Genomic DNA, 22,538 nt, shown 5'->3' with positions numbered 1-22,538 from the left:
CGAATAGAATTTGATTCGAGAAATATTTCTGATACATTTCTTCGAGTAGAATTTGATTCGAGAAATATTTCTGATACATTTCTTCGAGTAGAATTTGATTCGAGAAATATTTCTGATACATTTCTTCGAGTAGAATTTTATTCGAGAAATATTTCTGATACATTTCTTCGAGTAGAATTTGATTCGAGAAATATTTCTGATACATTTCTTCGAGTAGAATTTGATTCGAGAAATATTTCTGATACATTTCTTTTTGAGTAGAATTTTATTCGAGAAATATTTTTGATGAATCTCTTCGAATAGAATATTAGAAATATTTCAAATGAATTCTTCGATACAATTTTATTCGGGAAATATTTCGAATAAGATCTTATTTCAGATATATTTCAGAATAAATTGGCCGAATATTTCCAATAACATTCTATTCAAAATTTGTTAAATAAACTAAAATTTCTGACTCTTCCTTTGCATTATTTCAGTAAATTGTAACACACTTTATTAACACACTAATATTAACACACAATACTCTATGTATAATAAATGTGGAACGACAAACCTAACCGTTTCGTAATAAGACAGCATCCGGTTTTATTTACTCTTACGTTATTGTTCAACCGTTAATTACGAACTTATTATATTTTCTTTATATTTGCCCCGTATAAACACTAAATGAATAAATAAGAAAAAAATAATAATGATAAACGTAAAGTATTTTCAAAAGTAGCCTTATTTCCCGGCCACTAAAAGGGATATAACCCCTTAATAAAAACTAAGTAGTCAGTTTGTGACCCCGACAAGGTGGTGATTGAAAAGTTTAACCTTAGAAAGATAACCATATGACAACGTACGTAAAAGATAACCATACGCTTCAGAGGCGCATGCTTTTCTAAGGCGTCAATTTTATACTAACAATGGATATTTATTTAAGTTAATCTAGTCATTTTAAAGGTTTGGCATTATTGTAAAAATAAAATGCATTTATATTATATTTTTTTATATTTTAAGTAATTTTAAACTTAAATCACTAGACCTCTATGAAAAATTAACAAAAATCAACAGTCTTCGCAGGCGCCTCTGCGACGTAGGTTATCTTTCTCGGGTTAATAAGTCTAAGAAACATCGCATGATATACATCAAGCTGAATCGTCTGCCTTGTTTCAAAGTTGACGCCTCGAAATCCCTAGGACTGAAAAGACGCAAGCTACTCGATCGAAGTGAAGATTTACCACGGAGTATTCAAATCGGCCGGCGAACAGCACACCATACATATTCAAAACTCCACTGCTCCAGCAATCGCCGAATGAACAGCGAGTACCGTGGGCGACATCATGGACCGCGAAACGGGAGAGGATAGCTCCTCTACGAACTTCTGATCCCGCAAAACAAGGAAAACCGCGACGGTGTTTCCGCGCGGAATAAATGTTGTCTCGCAGCCGCGACAGAACGAGCCGTAGATGCGAATCATTTGAAACAGGCTGAATCTACATAGAAAGACGAAGGGAACAAAAGCGGGTGGCGAATCTGGAAATGGAGAACAGAGAACCGAAAACGGAGAACAGAGAGAATGGTGAACAGAGCTGAGAACCGTGGTAACAGAGAGCAGCAAACGTTCCGTTAGGAAGGGAAGCAAATGGAACAAAGTCGGAGGTTGCAAGGGACGAGTTTGCTACTGCTCGCTCGTAATCACGCGAGCGTTGAACCTTCTTATAATCTGAAACGTACCATTCTTGGAAGACAATTTGCGCCCAACGGAGAGAGCAAAGTGAATTCGCAGGACCGCGGGCGAGGGAAGCCAAGAAGAAAGGAGGCGAGGAGGAAGTGGCGAAAGAAGAGGGACGGATAGAAATGAGGGAACGATGAAATCGGAGGACTAGGGAACAAGTTGAGAAGAAGGAATGTTCGAGGAGATACCGGAGGGACAGAGAGAGAGAGAGAGAGAGAGAGAGAGAGAGAAAGCAAGAGAAACGGATACAGAAAAGAACAAAGAAAGAAAGAATAGAGAGAACAAGAGGAACAGAAAAAGAAAGAGAAAAGAGAGAAAAACAGATCAAAATAGAAATAGAAAAAGAAAGAAAAAGGGAGAGGGAAAGAGAGAATGAGAGAAAGCAAGATAAACAGGGAAAGGAACAAAAAAAGAAAGAATAGCGAGAGAGCAAGAGAAGCAGAGAAAGAACGAGGAGAAAAGAGTGAGAAACAGAAAGATAAAGAAAGAAAATGGGAGAGAGAGAGAAAGAAGAGAAAATACAGAGAAATAGGAAGATGGAAAAAGAAAGAAAGAGTGAAGGAGCAGAGAGATAGAGAGAGAAAAAAGAAGAAGAGAGACAGAGTAAAAGCGAGTGAGAAGAAGAGAGAGAAAAAAGAAGGAGAGAGACAGAGTAAAAGCGAGTGAGAAGAAGAGAGAGAGAAAGAGAATGAAAGAGTAAAAGAGACTGAGAGGACGAAGCAGCTCGTAGCTGATTACCAGCTCGCAATGATGATCGGTTCCCAACTAGCCGCGGAGAAGGCACCTCGTCAACCTGCCTGCTTGTCGCTACACGTTACACTCCGTTCTGCCACGGTGTTGTCCGCGCTCTGCGGTCTTTTATGGCCGCGAGCAGCCAACTACGTGCTGACAGCGAATGCCTCTGTAAACCGGCTAACCGTTCGATTTAAACTGTCAAGAATTTTTACGATGCTCTTTTTCTCACCCCCGTCGTAACGCTCGTGGTTTTCGCGGGAAACTGGTCCGAACGTGCACGATTCTTTATGGACATGTCGCGTCGCGTTGCATCGCGTGAAAAGGACCATACTCGCGGAATTTATGAAACGCGTCGTTGATAACAGATCCCCGCTGCTCGCCAGGGTGAACGGGAATCGAGGAGATTCTGCTGCTTCTGGATATTGGACATCTATCCTAATTTACGATGAACGAAATTAGTCGAATGTAGTAGTCTGCTTCTGCACGCGAGAAGTTGAACGCGAAAGTTTCTTGCAGCGTTTACAAGAGATTCGGCAGTTAGTAGTCGAGAATCTGATTTATTTGCAATTTCGGAATGATCTTTTTTATAAGCGCTTGAATGATGTATTATATTATTTACGAAATACAGTGGGGGAGTGTGAATAATTATAGACTCGGGGTAAACTTTTACATTTTTAGTGATATTTAAGCGAAAGCTTAACAGAATACTATATTTCTGTTTTCTATTATTTTTCATATATAAAAATTACTATGAGTTTATAATTATTTGTAGTACTGTAGGTTGCCTCCTTTAGCTGTGACAACGCGTATATTAAAAAAAACAATTAATAAATTATCATATTTTTATATTTCTATTTTCTACTATTTCTAATATAGAATATAAATATTTATGAACTCGGAATAAGTTTTACATTTTTACTGATATTTAAAAAATATTATATTTGTACATTTCCATTTTCTATTATTTCTAATATAAAAATATACAAATATGATGGTTTGTTAAAAGTTTTTAAATATTGCAACAAATAAATATATAAATATATTTTATTTCGGAGAATGATACTTTCTCTTTGCATCACTGGGGTTTCATAATGTGTCACGAAAACAACTTTTCATTGGCCTTCTCTCCGTGTCGAAAATACGTTTGTTAATCATTAATTTTAATTATTGTAATTGAATGACAGGTATCAAGATTATTTACCTTAGACAAGAATCAAGCTATTGAAACTTCAAATGTTATCTTTCGCCACAATTTATGTAAGAGTTTGTAACACATATAAGCAACTGTTTCATTGAAATTGAAATATTGGTATAAATTCATCTGAAACGACCTTAACATAAATGTGATGAATGTTACTGTAATGTACAATGCGATCCCGAATTTGTATCATGTTATTAAAAATGTTGTATTACAAACAATGGGTCTTATACAATGAAATGGTTTAATACAATAAATATAATTAAAACAGTAGTTAGATTAAATGAATGTTAAGAATATCTATGTGTTATTTAAATTTCATGATAACGATTGAGACAGAATGTGGATTTTATGCATTTTTGTGACAAAAGTAACTGAGTGTGAAATATAATAAGAATAAAAGGATTTAAATAATTTGTTTCTATTTGATCCATGTTTCTTACAATTAGTGTAGAAAATGTTGATTTCGCACAAGAATCATACCAATGAATAATGATTGAACAAAGAAATAAATATCAATAAGACTTGTTGCAATTAATGAAAAAACATTTGTCTTCTGCATGAACATCCGCAGTCTACTGATTATATAATCAGTTGCAATTGATGGAAAAAAAATTTGTCTCTTGCACAAGAGAATTCGCAGCTTGACGTTGGAAAATAATCATGTTTTTATACTCATTTAATAGAAAACTGGTCGGCCTGACGTCTCAAAAACATTCCAGTCCTCCGGGCCAACATTAAAAAAGTGATTCCGTTCGAAACGGCGCGAACGTATATTCCGAGGCGACCATAAATTAACGACGCAGTCGTCGAGCACTCTTTGCATAACAACGCGATAGTTTCTTTTTCATACAGATTACGAATCGCGCGCGCCTTTCCTTCCACGTTTCTGTAAAATATTTTCCGCCTTCGATCTCCTCCTCCGCGTCCTCCGCGCGCGCGCTCGCCGCAATAACTCCATAACAATAAATCACGAATAATTGGTAAGCGAAATGCACATAATCCAAGAACGTTGGAAAAGACGGTATACATCAATCGAAAAAAATATGCGACGAATTTGTCCGGAGGAATCGTACGCATAACTGAAAAGTCGCCCGGTTTGATTGACAGGTAGCCCCCGATCGCCAAACTAACGTCCAGGACACTCGGTTTTGTCGCGAAGGTGACGGATGTCTCGGCGCTGGTCATCAGTCTTCAACTTTCTGTCTCCCTTTTCTTCTCCTCCTTCCAATGAGACAGCTCGAAGAAGTGGCTGGACCACTTTGTCCTACTCTCGGATCCGTTCCTTTTCTTTCCTTTTTTTCTGCACATCGTCGACGAGTCAATCCGACACCGTGCCGCATTCTACCCACTTTCCGCCGCCACTTTGTCAGCGTACCTTCGTCGTCAACGAGGCAGTTGGTTCCCGCAAAAATTGTTTTCTTCGCGCAAACTGACGACTCATTGCACGGTTACCGCCTGGACCATTATTAACGGACTTGTTGTTGACGCGCTTTGTCGTCGCCGAGATCGCGGACATTCTATCGCGGCACGAGAAATTCTAAATGCCGCAAGATCGATCACGAAAAATATTCGAAACGCGATTTTCAACGTTTATTTGAGGCAGTCGGTTATCGACTGAAACACATTTTCGTACAGAACTGATTTCGAAATATATTATTTAGATTTTCGCTGTTATATCTCGCTTTCGTAATCTGTTAATATTTTGGCATTCCAACCGATTGCGATTTTTGTAAAATATTATTTTTTGACGTTAAACGAGTTTAAGTAACATGTTGAAAAAAATTGATGTCATTTGGTTCGATCTTAAAAAAGTTACTCTGTTCGAAAGAGTGTCCGAATATCAATGAGAGTCACTTTATAAATACACTTATATTCGTGTATTATGAACGTAATATTTATAATGTATCAATATGTATTTATTATATAATATATACATGAATCGTCTACATTCTTTACGCAATTTTAGGGTGTATCGTTCGATATAATTAGAGACACATTTTGAACATCATTGAAATAACAAGTATTTATCTTGCGTATCTCAAACTGCATATGCAAAAGTAATACCTAGACTACGAATCGTTATATAAAATAAGAATTGTCAGCACTAACTGGAAGATAGAGAAGCATAACAGTCATTTATTTCGCGTTTCGATGAATTGCACATGATAACTCAATATTATTTATTAAAATGTAAAAAATGGAGATTAGTCTTGGATCTAAAATAATGTGATAAATCATCGTGACATCGACCGATTAATTATTGTGAATCTTTGTGAATCATATTCGGTAACAAATAAGATTGCTGTTAATATTGCACGTGTACAATACACTTATTGCATTCCGACATGTTTCGTTTTTATCCTTTTATATACGTTCACGTACTACGTTACGTATATTTTCATATTTCCACAACGTCTGTAGTGTAATAATGCTTATTAAATGACTTGTACGTTTTCAAAAAGAATTTGTTAATTCAGGGTTTTGAAAAATACCTTATTACCAGATTACGTAAAGCACAAGAACACGAAAACGAGAACAGGCATTAAGTGATTTATTTTGATTGCAAGGAATCCGGTTGGCAGGAAAGTTAAGTTTCTCCCTTCATCTGTTTTTATGCGAAACAACGAAAATGCGAAATCGACGATAAATATCCAGCGCAAAGAACTTTAATATTACCAACGCGATATTGCGACGTCTCGTAACAGCGGCTAATCTGGCCTAATACTCGGGGGCACGTTTTAAATATCGCGCTAATTAGTTTCAGAATATTGACCGTCGTTAACTGGGTCAATAAATCGACGAAGATCTAAGGCCTGGTACGTACTCCGTCGAATCTTCGTTCTTTCGAACGGCTCGAGATGTAGCCGAGTTTAAAGCAGTCTCGATGAGAGTCGAATCCCCATCGAGAAAAGCCGGACTCTCTTATTATCCTCGTTAAGCGTTGAATATCGAAGAGAGGAAGTTCTGCAAGGCTGGTTCGTGCCGGGAATCGGCGAAACTGGGAAGACCGACATGCGTCGATAATCCGGGTAAGTACGTCTCGGAAGGACGCGAAAGAAACCGGGAATAAGGATCCGAACCGGGTAAGAGCTTTCCAAATGGTTGGCCTGTGTCTGTTGGAGCCTGAAGTGTGCTCGTTGGGAGGATTCATCCGGTAAAGGCTTCCTCGTCCTCCTCTCGGGTGGCGACGAGATCGCGCGAAGACGCGGATTCCTTCGTTAACGAGCGAATTCACCTCTCCTACGGGCACGGGCAACTTTGATCCGACGGGGCAAACGAATCAAAGAAACGTAAATGAGGAATAAAGTGCGCGGAGGACGCTGTCGCGACGCTTCAAGGGGCCACGGTATATCCCTTTCCATTGCCTTTGCCCGTTTTTCTACGCTGCTCAAACATATGCTCGTCGCGCGCCACAGCACGGACAAATGACAAAATTGTGGAGAAAAATCAAAATTCGGTCGCCGATTGTATGCATATCGGTATTTGTTCAGGAAAAATGAAGTTTAACAGAACTGCAAAAAATACTTTTCTAAATTAACAAATTTAATACAAAATGAATAATAAATATAACTAATAAATATATTGATAAAACTAAGAGTGATAAAGTTAAAGAAATTATAAGAGTAATGAAAATATTAACAAGCTTTACGTATTGTTATTTCATCTGAAATATGCTGATACCAGTGATCTTTCTTGTACATTTTTTTCCTAAATAAACGTTAATTTCATTCAAATGATTTGTAATTAATATAGGAAATTTCTGTCAGAAATTTTTACTTGCAAAATAGGTCGTAAATGAAAAGTAAAGGTTTTTACGATTGTTGACCGTTATCACTCCAAGAATTTTACGGAGTGATTTGTAGCCAACTCCGGACAAATTAGTAATGATAAAATAAAATAAAATATTTTACTTGAAAACGACGGCAGATATTTCCACAAAATACGGTGCTTACAGTGAAGTAAACGCAATAATCATAACATTACGAAATTCTGGAAGTGAAACTGCCGGTTGAAGTAGAACGCTGGCTAAAGCTTGGCAGTATTACTGCCGTTTGGAGTGATAAGGGTTAAAAGGTCTGTAAAGTTAAGTACGACAATTAGTTGCAAAAGAGCTATAAAATTCTGAAACTATAACAAGTAATATATATCCGGATATATAATCATCTCAGGATGTCTTTTCGCTGGTTTCGAGATGTGTTAATTTGAAGTTTTTTTGTGCAAGTAATAATGAATAGAACGTTCGATATTGATATAAGAAAAAAATTTACTTTCAATAAATATAAAAACAGTCAAGATATCTTTGTGGCTAGTCTCTTTCGTTATACAGAAGTTTGATAAATTCGAAATAAATATTAATCAATCGACCTAATAATATCCTTAGATTCTTATTGCTTTTCCGACAGGTATCAAACAAATATTGAAAACAAGCGAAGAATACATAAAAATTAATAATATATTATTACTGTATAATAGCATTATGCATCCAAATTATTGATACATTATTATTATTCATGATAATTCTCATTCTAATACGCATTTTTTGGAAAGAGATTATATCTCATATCGACTTTTTTTCTGACGAAAAAAAGATGTTCCCGACAAAAGTTGGTCAGCATTCATTTTTCAACGAACTAGAATATAAAAACTTGCAAAAAGATTCTTTTCATAAAAAATGCTCGTCACTCGGATTTTTTCAATGTTAATATATATTTTTGGCTTAATAACATTCCAGCTGGTGTCGAAACGAATTCAACGACCTGCTACACTATAAACCTTAAACCTTGAAACAACTCTAAAATAGTTTTCGGTCGCAGAAGGCGAATTCCCATACCACCGTGCGTGGATTTGCATCACGAGAGGAAATCCCTTTGCGAAAGGTCGCGTATCTTTGTGGAACTTACCGGCCTGCCGGCGAGATTCTCCCAAGTGAAATGAAGCTTGTGAACTTGCGCCGGCACTGGGACGACAAATTTAATTGCGTACTCGTTGATGACGCCCTCTCGCACGTAAAACAATTCCGCTTTCAGGCCTGGAATGAAAGACGTGTGATTCAGGTTTTCATTCTGACGAATTTCTTACCGCTACAGTGAAACCTTAGTTATACAGAACAAGTCGAGAGACATGACTGTTCGGATAATGGAATGGTCACTTGCAAGGAGAGTCATTGATCAGGATAATACTTTTCCGCACGGGGCTTGAACAAATTTTAACAACTTTGAACAATTAATTTTTCTGCTCTAAGAAAACAGTTACAAATCCGCTGCAACTTTTATTCCATATATTTATGCATAAACAGAATATTTTTACTTCTTCGGAAATGGGAAAAAATTCCAGTTATATATATAGACAGTCTATTCATTATCTATTAAGATATTTTATATTTATTCTTTATAATTTGCATAAATACTGGATTAACAGAAATAAAATATAGCGAATGTGATAATGTTGCATTTTTCTACAAAAATGACTGAAATGATGAAATAAAAATCTGTGAAGACGTTAGACGAATTCAGCCTGCGATTGCCGGATGTTTGTGCGTTAGGACAATAATTTTACGAAAATCAACGGTGTACGCGCGTCGCAATTAATACAGCGAAGCGCAGAAAATCAAATCACACGTTTGAGAACTTGCGCAAACATCCGCAGTCTGCAGGTTTGTATTTGATCAATAGACAATGGGTTTGACTCGTTCATGGCAAACGACAGCGAGTGAATCAGACAGTAGCTATTTCGACTCATTGAAATTGTTGGGCACATTAGAATCGCAATTGAAGCAACAAAAATATGTACTTTGTATTAAGATCCAGCGTCTATTGATCAAAGCGCAGAAATAGTATTTCTAATTCATGCATTATAAATTTATTTTCATTAGTAAAGCATTCAATAGGAAATATGTAAATTTATATTATAAAATTAAATTAAATTAAATTATAAAATTTATATTATAATATATGCATGCAATTCTAAATTTCATCAACAATAATTTTATATCGCTTCTGTTATATTAAATAACGATTGTTCACAATAGAAACAATATGTTCATCTGTAACAACAAATAATTCGAAAAGTAATTTATTTTTCAGAAGAATCATTATTACTAGTAAAATATAGAATATAGCGAAGACATTGAAAGATTCGCAAAATATTATTACGTTATTTGCAATTTACTACATCTATCGACAAGAGAAATACATTTTTATTTGACTCCCGTTCTGTACAATTCATGCGGACAATTTTTATTTTCTGTAAAGATCCACGACCTAATCCGTACAAATGGCTTTATGTCAATCGTTCTATTTTCTTTCTATATAATAAATTGATTCGATGTTAATCAAAGACGAAAGGAGTGACGTCATAACGAAGAGAGGGTGGTCGATTTCGTGTTCAGCGATGACTCACGATGAATTCATGGTACAATTTGTCCTAGCGTATATTTTTGCCTTGAATCTCCTAAAATTATCCTCGATATCGACCAGGACAAACATCATTGAAATATACATAAACAAAAAAGAAATTCCTAAGAAAGCTAAACAAGAACTCGTAGAAAGCGCTTAAAGCTATATAAATGTAAAGCCAAAGGAAAACTCGGCATATTTATTCATGAAGTTCATTGGAACAGTGGACCAAACAGCAACCTCTTCATTTCCATAGGAATCAACTCTCCATTCACAGAAAATGAAAGAAAAATTCACCTTTGTGCACAAGCGCTTAAAAGTTCCTTCCACTTGCCTTGCTGTTTCGAAAGAAGGAAAACAAAGTCGTCAAAGAAGATTATTATTTCCTCACAGAGCTCAATAAAGTAATATCAGAAGACCCGCAAAGATGGCGATACACTACAGCCGAAAATACCCAAGACGTAGCAAAAATTCGTTCTTTATCGTTACAAAAGTTGTTCTTTTACTATAATGTTTCTACTTATTTATTATAACGTCCTTATTTATAACAAGAAAGATGAATAATTAGCGTTAAAATTAGTGTTTTCTATTTCTTTTTTTCTTTACTTAAAATATGGTATTTATTCAATTGAATAATAGCTATATGGCTTTATACTTTCGAAAAAATGTAAACAAATTTTCTTCTTAAATATCATACTATAATATCGTAGTTGCTTTGAATTCTTTGCGCTATAAAAACGATTACCTATGGAACATACTAAATATCATTGTTATTAAAACACCAAAAATGTAATTCTTCTGTTCTAAAAATCTAGGAAGTAAAGAAAGTGAAAACATACAAGAAACAAAAATTGTCTCCTTTCTTTGGGAAATTATGGAGGACGTGTCAGACGTGTGTTATTTCAAAGTTATATCACAATATAGCCGTAACAATATTTTAAAACAATGTTTCCGCAGAAAGCGAATTTTCGCCACGTTTTGGATATTCAATCCTGCTCTGCGATGTTTAGCGACTGAGAAAATGGATCACCAATTTCCAACGAGGACTAATTAGACCAGTGTGTGTTCAGTGTCGCGGGCATCGACGCAGCACAGGAAAGTGTACGTTTGATCAGATAACGGAGAAAAAAAAATGGAAAGTAGAGAGGTAGGTTAGAGTACCGCTGACATAGAAAGCAGTGGACGTAGATCGTCTCTAATCAGGAACAGATAGCGAGCGGGAAAAATGGATCTCTCGAGCAACGTTCGGATAGCTATCGGGAGACACGCGAGGCACCGTGTTCACAATCCCGAGAGTAATTCGTAGCTCCGCTACGAATACAAATCGTGTGAACGAAAACGGAGCAACAAAGACCCTGTTCGATACCGAGCCGGGCGAGGATAAGCAAGCGAGGTAGAAACACTGTCTTCAAAAGAAGGTCGGTTTCGCTTGGTCGATTCGCCGAGCTTGTTATTTTCTTGCACGTGCCTCGGCGACGCCTGAATCAGCATAACGATCGCCGGAGTCTGCGACGGAAACTGGCGAACTGGATTTTCCCATTATTCTGTTAAAAAGGTGGCCCGTTCGCTGCCATTTTGCCCGGAATCGTTTACACGAAACCTCCCACTTCCACCGGGGGTTTTAAACCGAACCCTTTGCACCCGAGCGATGTCTCCGAGGCGCCACTAAAAATTGCTGTGCCATGTTTCCAAATAATTTCAACGGTAGCAAATTTGTTCACACATGAAAACCTGTCAAAAGCGCAACCACTGTACGTGCTAATACGTTCAATTTCATATTTATAAGTTGTAATAAATCTTGTAAAATGGAAATACTGCAGGTCAGAGAACATGTTCTGAGTTTTGAATTGAACTTCGACGAAATCTTGGTCTACTTTGGCCGAAGTTATGGCGAGCGAGAGTGGAGAGGATCACCAATATGTATTACTAGAATACGACTGTGCGCATCGGTACTTAGAGGGTTAATCTTTTGCGGACGAGGTCGTTGTGAAATGTTAGAGGAGTCGGGAATGAACTCGGTTCGAAATATTAATTGTTCAATGTGGAAATGAAGAGTCGATTTAATGCAGACAGGACATCCAATTAATTAGAGTGCTAGATTAATCCTTTAACATTTTCCTATACAACTAGTTTTCGTTTAGAGATTTTTAATCATTCTTGACAAAATATCGCAAAAATCGTTCCGGATCAGCATCTTTATGTACAGTTCTACATCGATTAATATTTCATGAAAATGAATTTATATAACATATTTTAAATAACTAAACTTCAAATATTTTGAACATTTTGGCTCTGGACACAAAGATCAACGCTGAACTATTAAACATTAAAAACTAGTCAACACTAATGTTTAACTAGGTTTCGAAATTCATTTTTATTATGATATATTTGAACGAAGCGAAATATTATTAGGATTTTTAGAACTACAGCTAGCCCAACAAACGCTGTTATATTATGGATAAAAAAATACTGAATCCTATTTTAAATATTAATTAATAATATTAATTTGATTTCAATATCTCCCCCACCACGACACCTGTAGGAATATTGTTTATATCATCTAACGCCCCCCTATACACCAAACGACTTTTGTAGAAATATATTTTTGATAACTTTAATCCCTCGCGAAATATTGCACAGAGTCCACTTATATGAATCACTCTGCATAAGAGCCTGTACGAACCTAAACGACTTAACATGCAGCTAATATTTCATCTTCACCCTCAAATTTCAAAGTGGACTGCAACAGCTTCCCTTTCCATTGTGAAATGTTCACAATGAACGAGGCGTAATAGCAACAGGTGATTCCGAATTTTGTTTCATACCTTACTACCACCGTGACGAATATGGTACTAGACCCTATTCGGCACGGCAAATTAAGCTGACAAAATCCTACGGGGACTGTTTTGGTACTTGAGACGAGCGAGCGGCTTGCGGCAATTTTGCCGCCGCGTTTGCGAATACTTCGCAAACATTTCGCGTAATAAGCAATTAATTTCAAGCTCAGTTACGGACGCGAGAAGACAAAATATGTTTGAGGAAAATATATATTATAAAATAATATAAAATATATATTATAAAGAGAAAAATATCGGGTTCATCCCTTTACCGCTGCAAGATTTCTGAAAGAAGCATCTGTCTCTCCATTCATTAATTTAAGAGAAGATGAGACAATTTATTGATTATTTTTACACGAGTGTAAAATCTTTCGATAAATTATGTACAAAGACTCCGGGAAGCTTTTTGTACGCACCGATACAAATTAGGGACCCTGTAATAAGAAACTGGCAGTAAGGGTTAAGCTAGATTGTCACATATTATCGACCCTTATTAGAGGGTCTCTATACAAATGGTACCAGATTACCGTTCGCGGTAAAGCAGGATCCGCTTCGTTTTAAAAAACACGCCGCTTCCTTGCCGTTATAATTTGCGTTGTGTGTGAATTACGTCGCAAGATGCACTAAAACGCGGCGTCAGATTGCCGCAAACCGCTCGTCTTGAATTTTTCTATGCGCGCCCTTGTTTTGATAAACGCGAAGCTGCCGCCGAAACGCCGGCTCGTGTAAATTGCTTCACATAAATTATCGTGTTGCTGAAACACGGCGGTAGGAAGCTGCGGTTGGAAGTTTCCTCGGCGGCAAATCGCCGTAAACCGCTCGTCCGAAGCCGGCCTTTGGTTCCGAGGGATGGCGAGCGATGCTCGGGTAGCCGAGTGTCCACAAGTACCGTGGCAATTCGATGTTACGCTACCAAGAACTCCCTGGCAGAGTTCACTTTCAGGAGCCGCAAGGTCACGTGGGCGAGCTGGCGAAGGTGGAGGATCGGAAGAAAAAAGACTATCCGGAGGAAAAAAGGGCAAGGAACAAGGGGAAAGATCGCGGCGAGGTGGACCCGGGCACCGAAGGACCCCGCGCGTCGTGTACTCCCTTCGAGGGCCCGCGCCGGTTGTATCAGATAGGACGGTTAACGAGGCACGAGTTGGATTTTTAAGTCACCCGAAGACAATGTGCCGTGGCCCCACAATCGTGTCTTTGCTTTTGGTCCTTCTCCCTCGTTCGGATCTCTCGCCCCGCCGCGCCGGTTCCATCGGTCTTCGGCCTTTACCGGTTTTCTGCATCAGATATCGTATACCTACGACCTCAGCGCGCTGCCCGTTTCTCTCTCTCCTCTCTCGTCCTCTTGCTCTACGCTCTCGCCGGGAGACCGAGCGCAATATCCGTCGTAAAAAAGACGCCGAACACCCCGCAGGATCCCCTCGGAAAATAATTACGTTCGGATCTCCGGGACCACGCTGGCATTATCGCCGGTAAAAATCGAACCGTCGCGTCGCCGCCGCCGTGAATAGGACACTTTTATAGATGTTCCGAGTATCGACGATCCTCTGACTTTTGTCCGCAGTCACTGTCGCTGAAAGGACGGACCCCTCCCGCTCCGGCGACTCCCGAAGACGTTTTCTGAACAATACGAGCCGCGGCAGAAAGTAAACTCGGCATTTTAGGAAGCGGAATGCCGGGCGAACACCTTGGCCGTCGGTGAGAAGCTGCCGTGGGCAGCGAGGAGAATATCTGCAGAAACGGTTAACGCAATTGCCCGAGAAACCATCGAGACCTTCCGTAATGAACCGTTCCGGCTTGATTCGAGCTGATCGGCCTAGACGCGGGGGTCAACGTGCCCCGCTCAACAGAATTATTAGGCTTCGTTTCGTGGGAGGAGAGCCCTATCCGCGACCTCGTTACCAGCTTACGTGTCCTTAAAACCCTTATCTAGTCAGGGCTGCGGTCGGATCTTCTTTCACTCATTTATGCGGGAACTTTGCATGTGGGCAAACCAAGGGGTGGTTGAACACCAAAGATCCTTTGATGTCTGGTACGCCTGCAGCGGGCCAAAGTGCAAGCAAGAGCGGCAAAGGGAAAAGAAAAAGACGAAGAAGATGCAGAACCAGAGAGAGAGAGAGAAAGAGAAAGAGAGAGGGAGAGCGCCCTTTCAACGAAGGCGTCGACCCTCGACAACGAGTGCCAGACACAATTGTCACGAGGGGTTCTGCGGCACTTCGAACCTTTTCTCTTGGAACATGTACGATCTCTAACTACAGAGAGCAAAGCGCGCCTATAGTCGAATCAAAATCAACTGGTCGCATGTGCCACTTTCCCGACTACGGAGACCTGGCGAGCTGGCTTCGGTTTCCAAGAAAACGTAGAAAACGGAGGGCTGGCTGGAGACCCCAGCGGCGAGGACGCCTTCCCTTACCAGTCTCGGCGGGCCAGCGGCTTTTGAACCGACTGTAGCTAGAGAACTCTTACCGTTACGGAACTCTTACAGCCTGCTGACACCCGGAAAACGTGCGAGATCAAAGATAAGGCGGTAAGGAAACTCAGACAGGCTGTCGGCACGGTGAACCTGCCCGCAAACAGATATCGATCAACAACACGCGGCAGATGAAACAATGGCAGAAAAGAGCTCGCGAGAATTCTGACGTGCATTTTCCTCTATTCTTTCGGGCCCTTTGATGTGCTCGTTAAGTGCAGTGCGACGGGGGCGGTGGCTACTTTGCATGGAAAAACCTCGCGGAAACTAAGCCTCCAAGTCTGTACGCGGCGCGCTCGGGATGGGAAAGTAACGAATGCGAAGATTGTGGGAGGTTCTCGGATGGGAAATGGAAGGAAGGAGAGAGAAGACGGGACGAGATAAGAGAAATCGTAGCGAGATTTTCTAGTCGATTTGTTAAACAGTTCATGGTTTTTAAAGTGACCCATCCAGGTCTCGGAGTCCCACGACGACTGTTCGGAGACACGGGCGAACAGTGGAAGGAAAACAACCGAGAATAGCCGATGCACGCGATGTCGTATTCTGACATGGGAAAATATGGCGATGGTTTAACGAGCGTGGACCGACGGGAAAAACAACAGAGACGCGCGTGAAAGAAAAGGAAGCAATAACTGCGACATCTTCTAGACCTCTGACACATTTCTCGCAGGCGACGATTCTTATGAATCACTCTAAACGGCAATTAAATCTGGAACATTCGTGTCTCTATGAAATATTGTCCACCCGATTAATATTACGAAATTTGTTGCTTCATTTGCAAGAAGTCGGAGGCAAGACAAAATTCTCCGTTTGTTGAAATTAAATTAAATTTGTCAGTATCTCGGAATACAGAGGATTTGAAAAGATAGACAAATAATAAAGTGGAAGCGCTGCGTTTCTCCAAACTAAGGAGCAAATAATTATTCCATTAACACTTCACCGGCAGTTTTCTAATAGTTCTTTTAAAATCGAAAATCAATCGTTTAGCATTTCTTAAAAAATTGTTCAGAGACTACAATGCTCAAGTTCCACTGAAATTATAATTAGAAAGAAAATGGTCGAAAAATACAGTTCAGTCATCGAAAAGACTATTAACAAGGCTTTCGGTAAATAAGGTGTTAAACAACAGCAATAAACAACGCACTAGTATTGTGTGGTCATCACTAGACTAAGAATCTTCGCGCAATCATGACATGTGCAGATTTTAACACTAAACGTACCAAACCATACTAACATTTTATTGAGTCACATTAAAATTCAAAAGCGAAGTTGACATCAACTACTTTTCCAAGACTCTTACGTTCTACAGAACCCGATAAAATTAGAAAGACGCGATACATTAATGTAAAAATGTATTTTCCAATCTACTTAGAGCGATTTATAATGTAAAATAAAAGCGTTCTGCATTAATTGTAAGAAACAGGGGTTAAATAAGAATGTATTACGGTCTTCGACGCCTTCACAGTTTCGCATTTCATCTAATCAGTTTTGCAATGAATGCATAAAAACCGGGGTCTAATGACCTATTTATTTGTTTATAATAAACAATTTAAAAAACCAGCGATTCTGACAATAGAAGCATCAGTACCATCTGAATAAAACAATAACAAAAATGAATGAAATTTTCATCGTTCGACCGAACATTTCTCCTTTCCACGACGGTTTCAATGCTCCAAATAATTAATCGAACAAGTGTCGCAAAGGCGTCGGAGACGTAAAATCGTGTGCGTACGCCGTCGCGACGAATTCATGGCGATCTAAGGTGTTCGACCGTACAGCCAACAAAAGGGTTGAAAAAAGTGATCGCACAAAGGGTCCGGACAAAGACGGAAAGCGGGCAAGCATCTTCGATTCGCGAGGCGCGAAACAGCCGGCAAAATTTCGCAGGGCACCGTGTCCTCCGCTGTCAAAATACGGCATAGAAGCGAGTTGACGAGCGGAGTTCCAAGAGTCGCGGCATAAAGGTGGAGCTGAAAAAGGGCCGGTTGAATCGCAGGCTAGCTGCGGGGACCCTGCGGACCTCATTCCGCTCCCTCCTATTCCCCGAGACCACCAAAAAGCCCAGGGCTTTGGGTCAGAAACCCAACACCTTTCGAGCGCAAAACCCACGCGGTACGCTTATAACGAGATCTTCCCGTGGCGAGGGTTTTTAAAAGGAGATGACGGCGGGTGGCAGGGCCAGGAGGGAGGCATTACACACAAAAAGGAAAAGGCAGAAGGGTGAAGTGCAGGTCGGTGGAACGGGACCGGCACCGATTTTTATTCGATTTCACCGTGGCTACGAAACTACGGAACATTTTTCGTATCGACGCACACCGGGGAAAACGAACGTTTTATTTGTTTCCTGTACAGTACGCGGTGAAAATGGAATTTTTAGAGAACAATAGAAATACTGGACGGGTCAGAATTACTTGTTTCTAATGTTTTTTTGTGTCGAAATTTTAAAGGTGTTTCTAGCAGAAATTTTTTTATAAACTCCTTCATTCGAGCATGTATAAAGCATAAAAACAGTACGATGTTTGTGTGAATGCAATTTTGGCATTGCTATAGAACGACGTACATTAGCCGTCTTTAGCAAACTAGTCAAAACGACTGACCGGTTTCTAAATTTTCTTTTATAATCACTGATATTGTGGAAATATTTCCATGTGAAATTTTTCGATAAACTCCTTTATTCGTGCGCATATTATTATAGAAATCGTATCATGTTCGCGTAAATCCAATTCTGTCATTGTTATAAAATGTAAGTAAAAGGACTAAGTTTCTCATTCTTTTTTTGAACAAAGAATTGCTTAGACATTGTCTGGTAAATCAGTCCCACTAACATTATAAAAAAATCCTTTGCACTTTCGATAAGTGCAATGGCAATATGTAGGATGAAATAAACCTCTTCAGTCATTCTGTATTGCATTCGACAAGGTAATATTGTACACGCGTGGATATTTGTATAGTTATTGCCTACGATTTTCAACATTTTCTAGAATGATAAGTAAAACTAAGTAAGTCATAAAACGTCATTGCAGTGCGAAAATCCATATTAAAAGCTTGTAAAAGATTCTATTATTATTAATATAACGAAATGAAATTTGTTTTTAAATTTTCTTGATCAGATTTTCTGATCAATATTTACTCTTAGCCGACACACTTTGTAGAAACAATTATGATATAATCTCATACATTATTTATTAGCCTTTCAAAGTTTGATCTGAAATATCGTTTTTAAGAGACCAAATATTTAAAGTCTGATATTATATATAAAACAGTAAGCTCGAAAACGTGAGAAATACCGAAACAAATATAACCACGATGTGTTAAACATGCTTGATCCCAGAACGGAAACCATAGCCATTTATGGGGTGATAAAGCCTGCAATAGACTAAATAAACTTTTCCGAATTTCGGCCCGTGTAAACAAGATTATGGAGTTAGAGCGTGTATAAACCGCCTTCGGTGTTTAACACGAACAATCCACAGGCGTAAATGATTATATACAATTGAACCGTGCAAAGCGAGTATGTATTTCGTGTGAAGGTTAAAATAGAAGTTAATTGTTCGCAGTCATGCAAGCTTTTTCTTCTGTAATCACAGAACCACAGGAGATTAGACTCTGTATACCTGAACAACGGCTTTCTATTGGTAAATTACTGTGTCATCGCGATCCATCGGTGAAAAGTACGGTTCGCAACGGCTCTTTCTCGTGCACTTATCCGAGTAGACGAGAAAAACTGGATCAATTACCAACAAGTTCACCGTGCACAGTAAAAACAACTCCCGATGCGTCAGCATTGTGATCAATTCCATATCAAGAACGTCTTACTTTATATCCGGCAAAACATTCGGTTGCCTCGCTTTTCTCAAAACACATTGCAACGATCCGTAAGTAATACTTCTCAAGGCTGATCTTATCGTTTTTATATAAAATCTCTGCAATATATATATAAATAAATATAATATAAAAATATAAAAATATAAAAAATATAAAAAAAAATCTGCAATATAAATCTGCAATATATATATTTTTGTTTAAATGATTTCACTGTTTTGCATTCGATCTGTTCAGTTTTGTCAGAAATGCATAAAATCCGTGTGAACTAGTTACAACTCGGTTTTACATCAAAATTATTTCACAATTTTCAAAAATCGTAGTTTGTACAAGTATGTCCAGTTGTGGTTTGACTTTTGGAAGGAGACATGTGTAATACGATCATAGTATAAGTCGTAATAGCTGTCCACTGTATTGTATTACTTCAAACTGACCACACAGCAGTAGAGTGAACAGGTATTATGAGCATGAACGTGTTTCAAAAATCTTCTCTCGCAAAACAGGTTACACTTCGACGTAAAAGTACAATATGTAATGCTTTTTATTGAAATATTTACATCACTGCATTTGACAGACAACAGAAAGTTGAAACGTTAGAAGAATTTTATGATATTATTATTATTATTATACGTTTTGCAGTTTGTTAAAGTTATAAATAAAGTGAAGAAATAAATCTGTATGCTGTTATAATTTTTATTATTATCTATTTCTAGAAATGGATTCAGAAAATTTTGATTTTGCAGAACGATTTAGTTCTAATTCTTTAAACTTTATTCACACATCGGAATTTTTCGCAATTTATTTGAATCTTTATTCGAATTTCCATTTTCATACCCTATTTTATTAGAATCAGAATGAGACAAAAATTTCTATCGTCAACTAAAAGATTCCTCATCGTAAAAATATAATAAAACTGTTAATAGATCTGATTAATTTGCATGCTTTCTTGCATTTTACAAATCCTTACGTAACGTAAATGCAATAAGACCAACGGTTTAAATACTCATCACTAGATCGCGGACTTTTACGCAAAATGAAGGAAACGTAAGTCCGATAAACATGTCCTTCCTCTTCTAATAACATCGACAAATTTTACATAATAATGCCTCTAATAATTTTGTATTCGGCCTGCGGGATGATAACCTGTAGACATGTATTAAGGGTTAGAGCAACCCCCCAAATACACGGTTATTTGTTTATAAGTTTTTTCAATTATTTAAACAATACGAATACCACAGGATAGATTGCGAGAAGAAGTAACTTTCGTTCGAAGACTCTTTTTCCTAGCTTCGTCGATTATAGCAATAAGTTAAAAAAAATAGCAGAATATTTAGGGGTTAATTCCATCCCCTAAAGTGAATTCACACAAGAAAAAAAATTTATGTAACACATATCTACATATGCTGTGCATACCCCAAAGTTTCGGAATTTTTTTAATCTCCGGGTTGGGGATCATCCCTTGCTAATCATTGTTGTTAAAAATGCACGAAATCCGCAGTCAACTCGACACGGTACAAATCCACAAAATCAAATCGATCTCATAAATCGTGGAAACGTTCTCGGTACCATTTGTTCACACAGGGAAGATCATATCAAGGATTTCGCAAACAGGATCAATCGCACATTCCGCAGCTTTACTCGGAGCAGGCCTATAGCCCGGCTCGGTAACCAGAACTATTCCGAACACAGGTTCGCCTATAGCTGAGACCATGTGTAGTCAGCTTGTTGATCGCGATCAAGGATTTACGAGAAATTGGAAGCGCGGATCAACTAGGGGGGGAGGTTCCTCCTACGGAAACTCGAACTCGTTGGGCTGATCCAAAAATGATCCGCGAGATGAGGTTAACGACCAGATCAGGCAGCTGGTTCTCGCCGATACCTCAACACAGAGAGCATCGCGAGATCTAATAACGCATCCACGCTTGCCCGTACTAACGAGTTCGCATTTATATACGCTGGTGCGCGCGCGTATGCGTGCCCCTGTCATTGTGCGTGCGTGCACACGTACGCGAGCGCGTGCTGCCGCTGTGCATGGGATATTTTTCACTTACTCGCCAGCGCGTACAAACGACGTGGGCGTGCGTATATACCCGGTGCGCGGATACGCAGAGCCCTGTGTATCGCAAGAGTCGCCCACGTGCGAGCCCAGGGCCGTATGCACACGCCTACCCGGCGTGTCTTGTTTGCTGCGATCCTGCGAAATTACCTGCGAAGCATCGCGCATTGATACGCAGCCGGTGCATCATCATCGAACATCAGAGCGATAGGATCTACTGATCGAAGTATCATCCTCCTTACTGATCGCGGGAGGAACCCTGACGAAATTTTGGCTTTTAATCATTTGCGGACGAAGGTATTGTGAAATAGTAGCGGGATCGAGGATCAATTCGATTCGAAATGTTAATTACTCGATGTGAAATGTAGAGACGATTTAACGCAGACAAGAAATTCAATAGTTATTTAATTGATAGTCTGCAGATCTTGATGAAAAATAAAACTTGTCTTCATCGATCGCGACAAACATGAGTCGAACAGAAATGTTTTTCTTTCTTCGATAAAATTTTAGTGGATTGAAAATAATACATAGATGTCCCTAAATTCGTTTAATATTTTCATTGCTTTAAATTTCATCTACCTATATCTTTTGGATTAACCCTTTAACCTGTGTGTATACAACTGGGTACACGTTTCTATTTTTTTTTTACTAATTTTCAACAATACTTGACGAAATATAACAAAATTGTTCTGGATTCGGATTCCTTATGTATTTTTGCGACCGATTAACGTGTCGTACACAAATATTTATCTAAATTATTTTAATCCTAGGTTTGTTTAAGGTATTAGAACATTTAAAGTCTGCTTAAGGGATGATCATTTTGTATCCAGATAAGAAAAAGCGCTATAAATATTATTATTTTTGTTCAAGGTATATTTATTTATACAATACTGTTAAATAATGCATTTAAGTATTTGCAAAAATGAAATATACAAAATTTGTAAAAGAACATCGTTGCTACAAAAATACATGTTCGAAATTCGCTGGAATTATGCTTCGAATATCGTGGACATTTTGGTTGTGTACACAAGGGTTAGTTTGTGGTATATATGAAAATAAATAATAATATTCGAGTGTTATTCTAACAAAATATATATCTCAACATAAATAAATAAAATTAGAAGAAACCTCCAAAATTTTGCTTCAACCAAAAGTATGCCTATAAAAAGTATCCAGGATAAAGTTGCGCTGCTCGAGAATCACTGAAAAATATGCAGTCATTAATTACGTATGCCAACAAACGACAGTAAAAAAAAGCTAAATTCTTAAAAATTCATTCTTTCCCTCTGCTTGAAAAAATGC

At 38.5% G+C, this 22,538-nt stretch overlaps 1 protein-coding gene across 1 annotated transcript in view; it reads right to left on the bottom strand.

Moving 5' to 3' along the window:
- dnt (tyrosine-protein kinase Dnt) overlaps nucleotides 1-22,538 on the bottom strand; it is a 55,277-nt gene that overhangs the window by 12,261 nt on the left and 20,478 nt on the right. The window contains exon 2 of the mRNA XM_033469794.2: nucleotides 8,561-8,688. Within this exon, the coding sequence (XP_033325685.2) occupies nucleotides 8,561-8,688 (128 nt within the window). The remainder of the gene's footprint in view (nucleotides 1-8,560; nucleotides 8,689-22,538) is intronic.

Source organism: Megalopta genalis, chromosome 10 (assembly GCF_051020955.1).
Source record: "Megalopta genalis isolate 19385.01 chromosome 10, iyMegGena1_principal, whole genome shotgun sequence".
Lineage (NCBI taxonomy): Eukaryota > Metazoa > Arthropoda > Insecta > Hymenoptera > Halictidae > Megalopta > Megalopta genalis.
The sequence above is the reverse complement of the archived record's forward strand: the minus strand, read 5'-3'. Positions and strand labels throughout refer to the sequence as shown.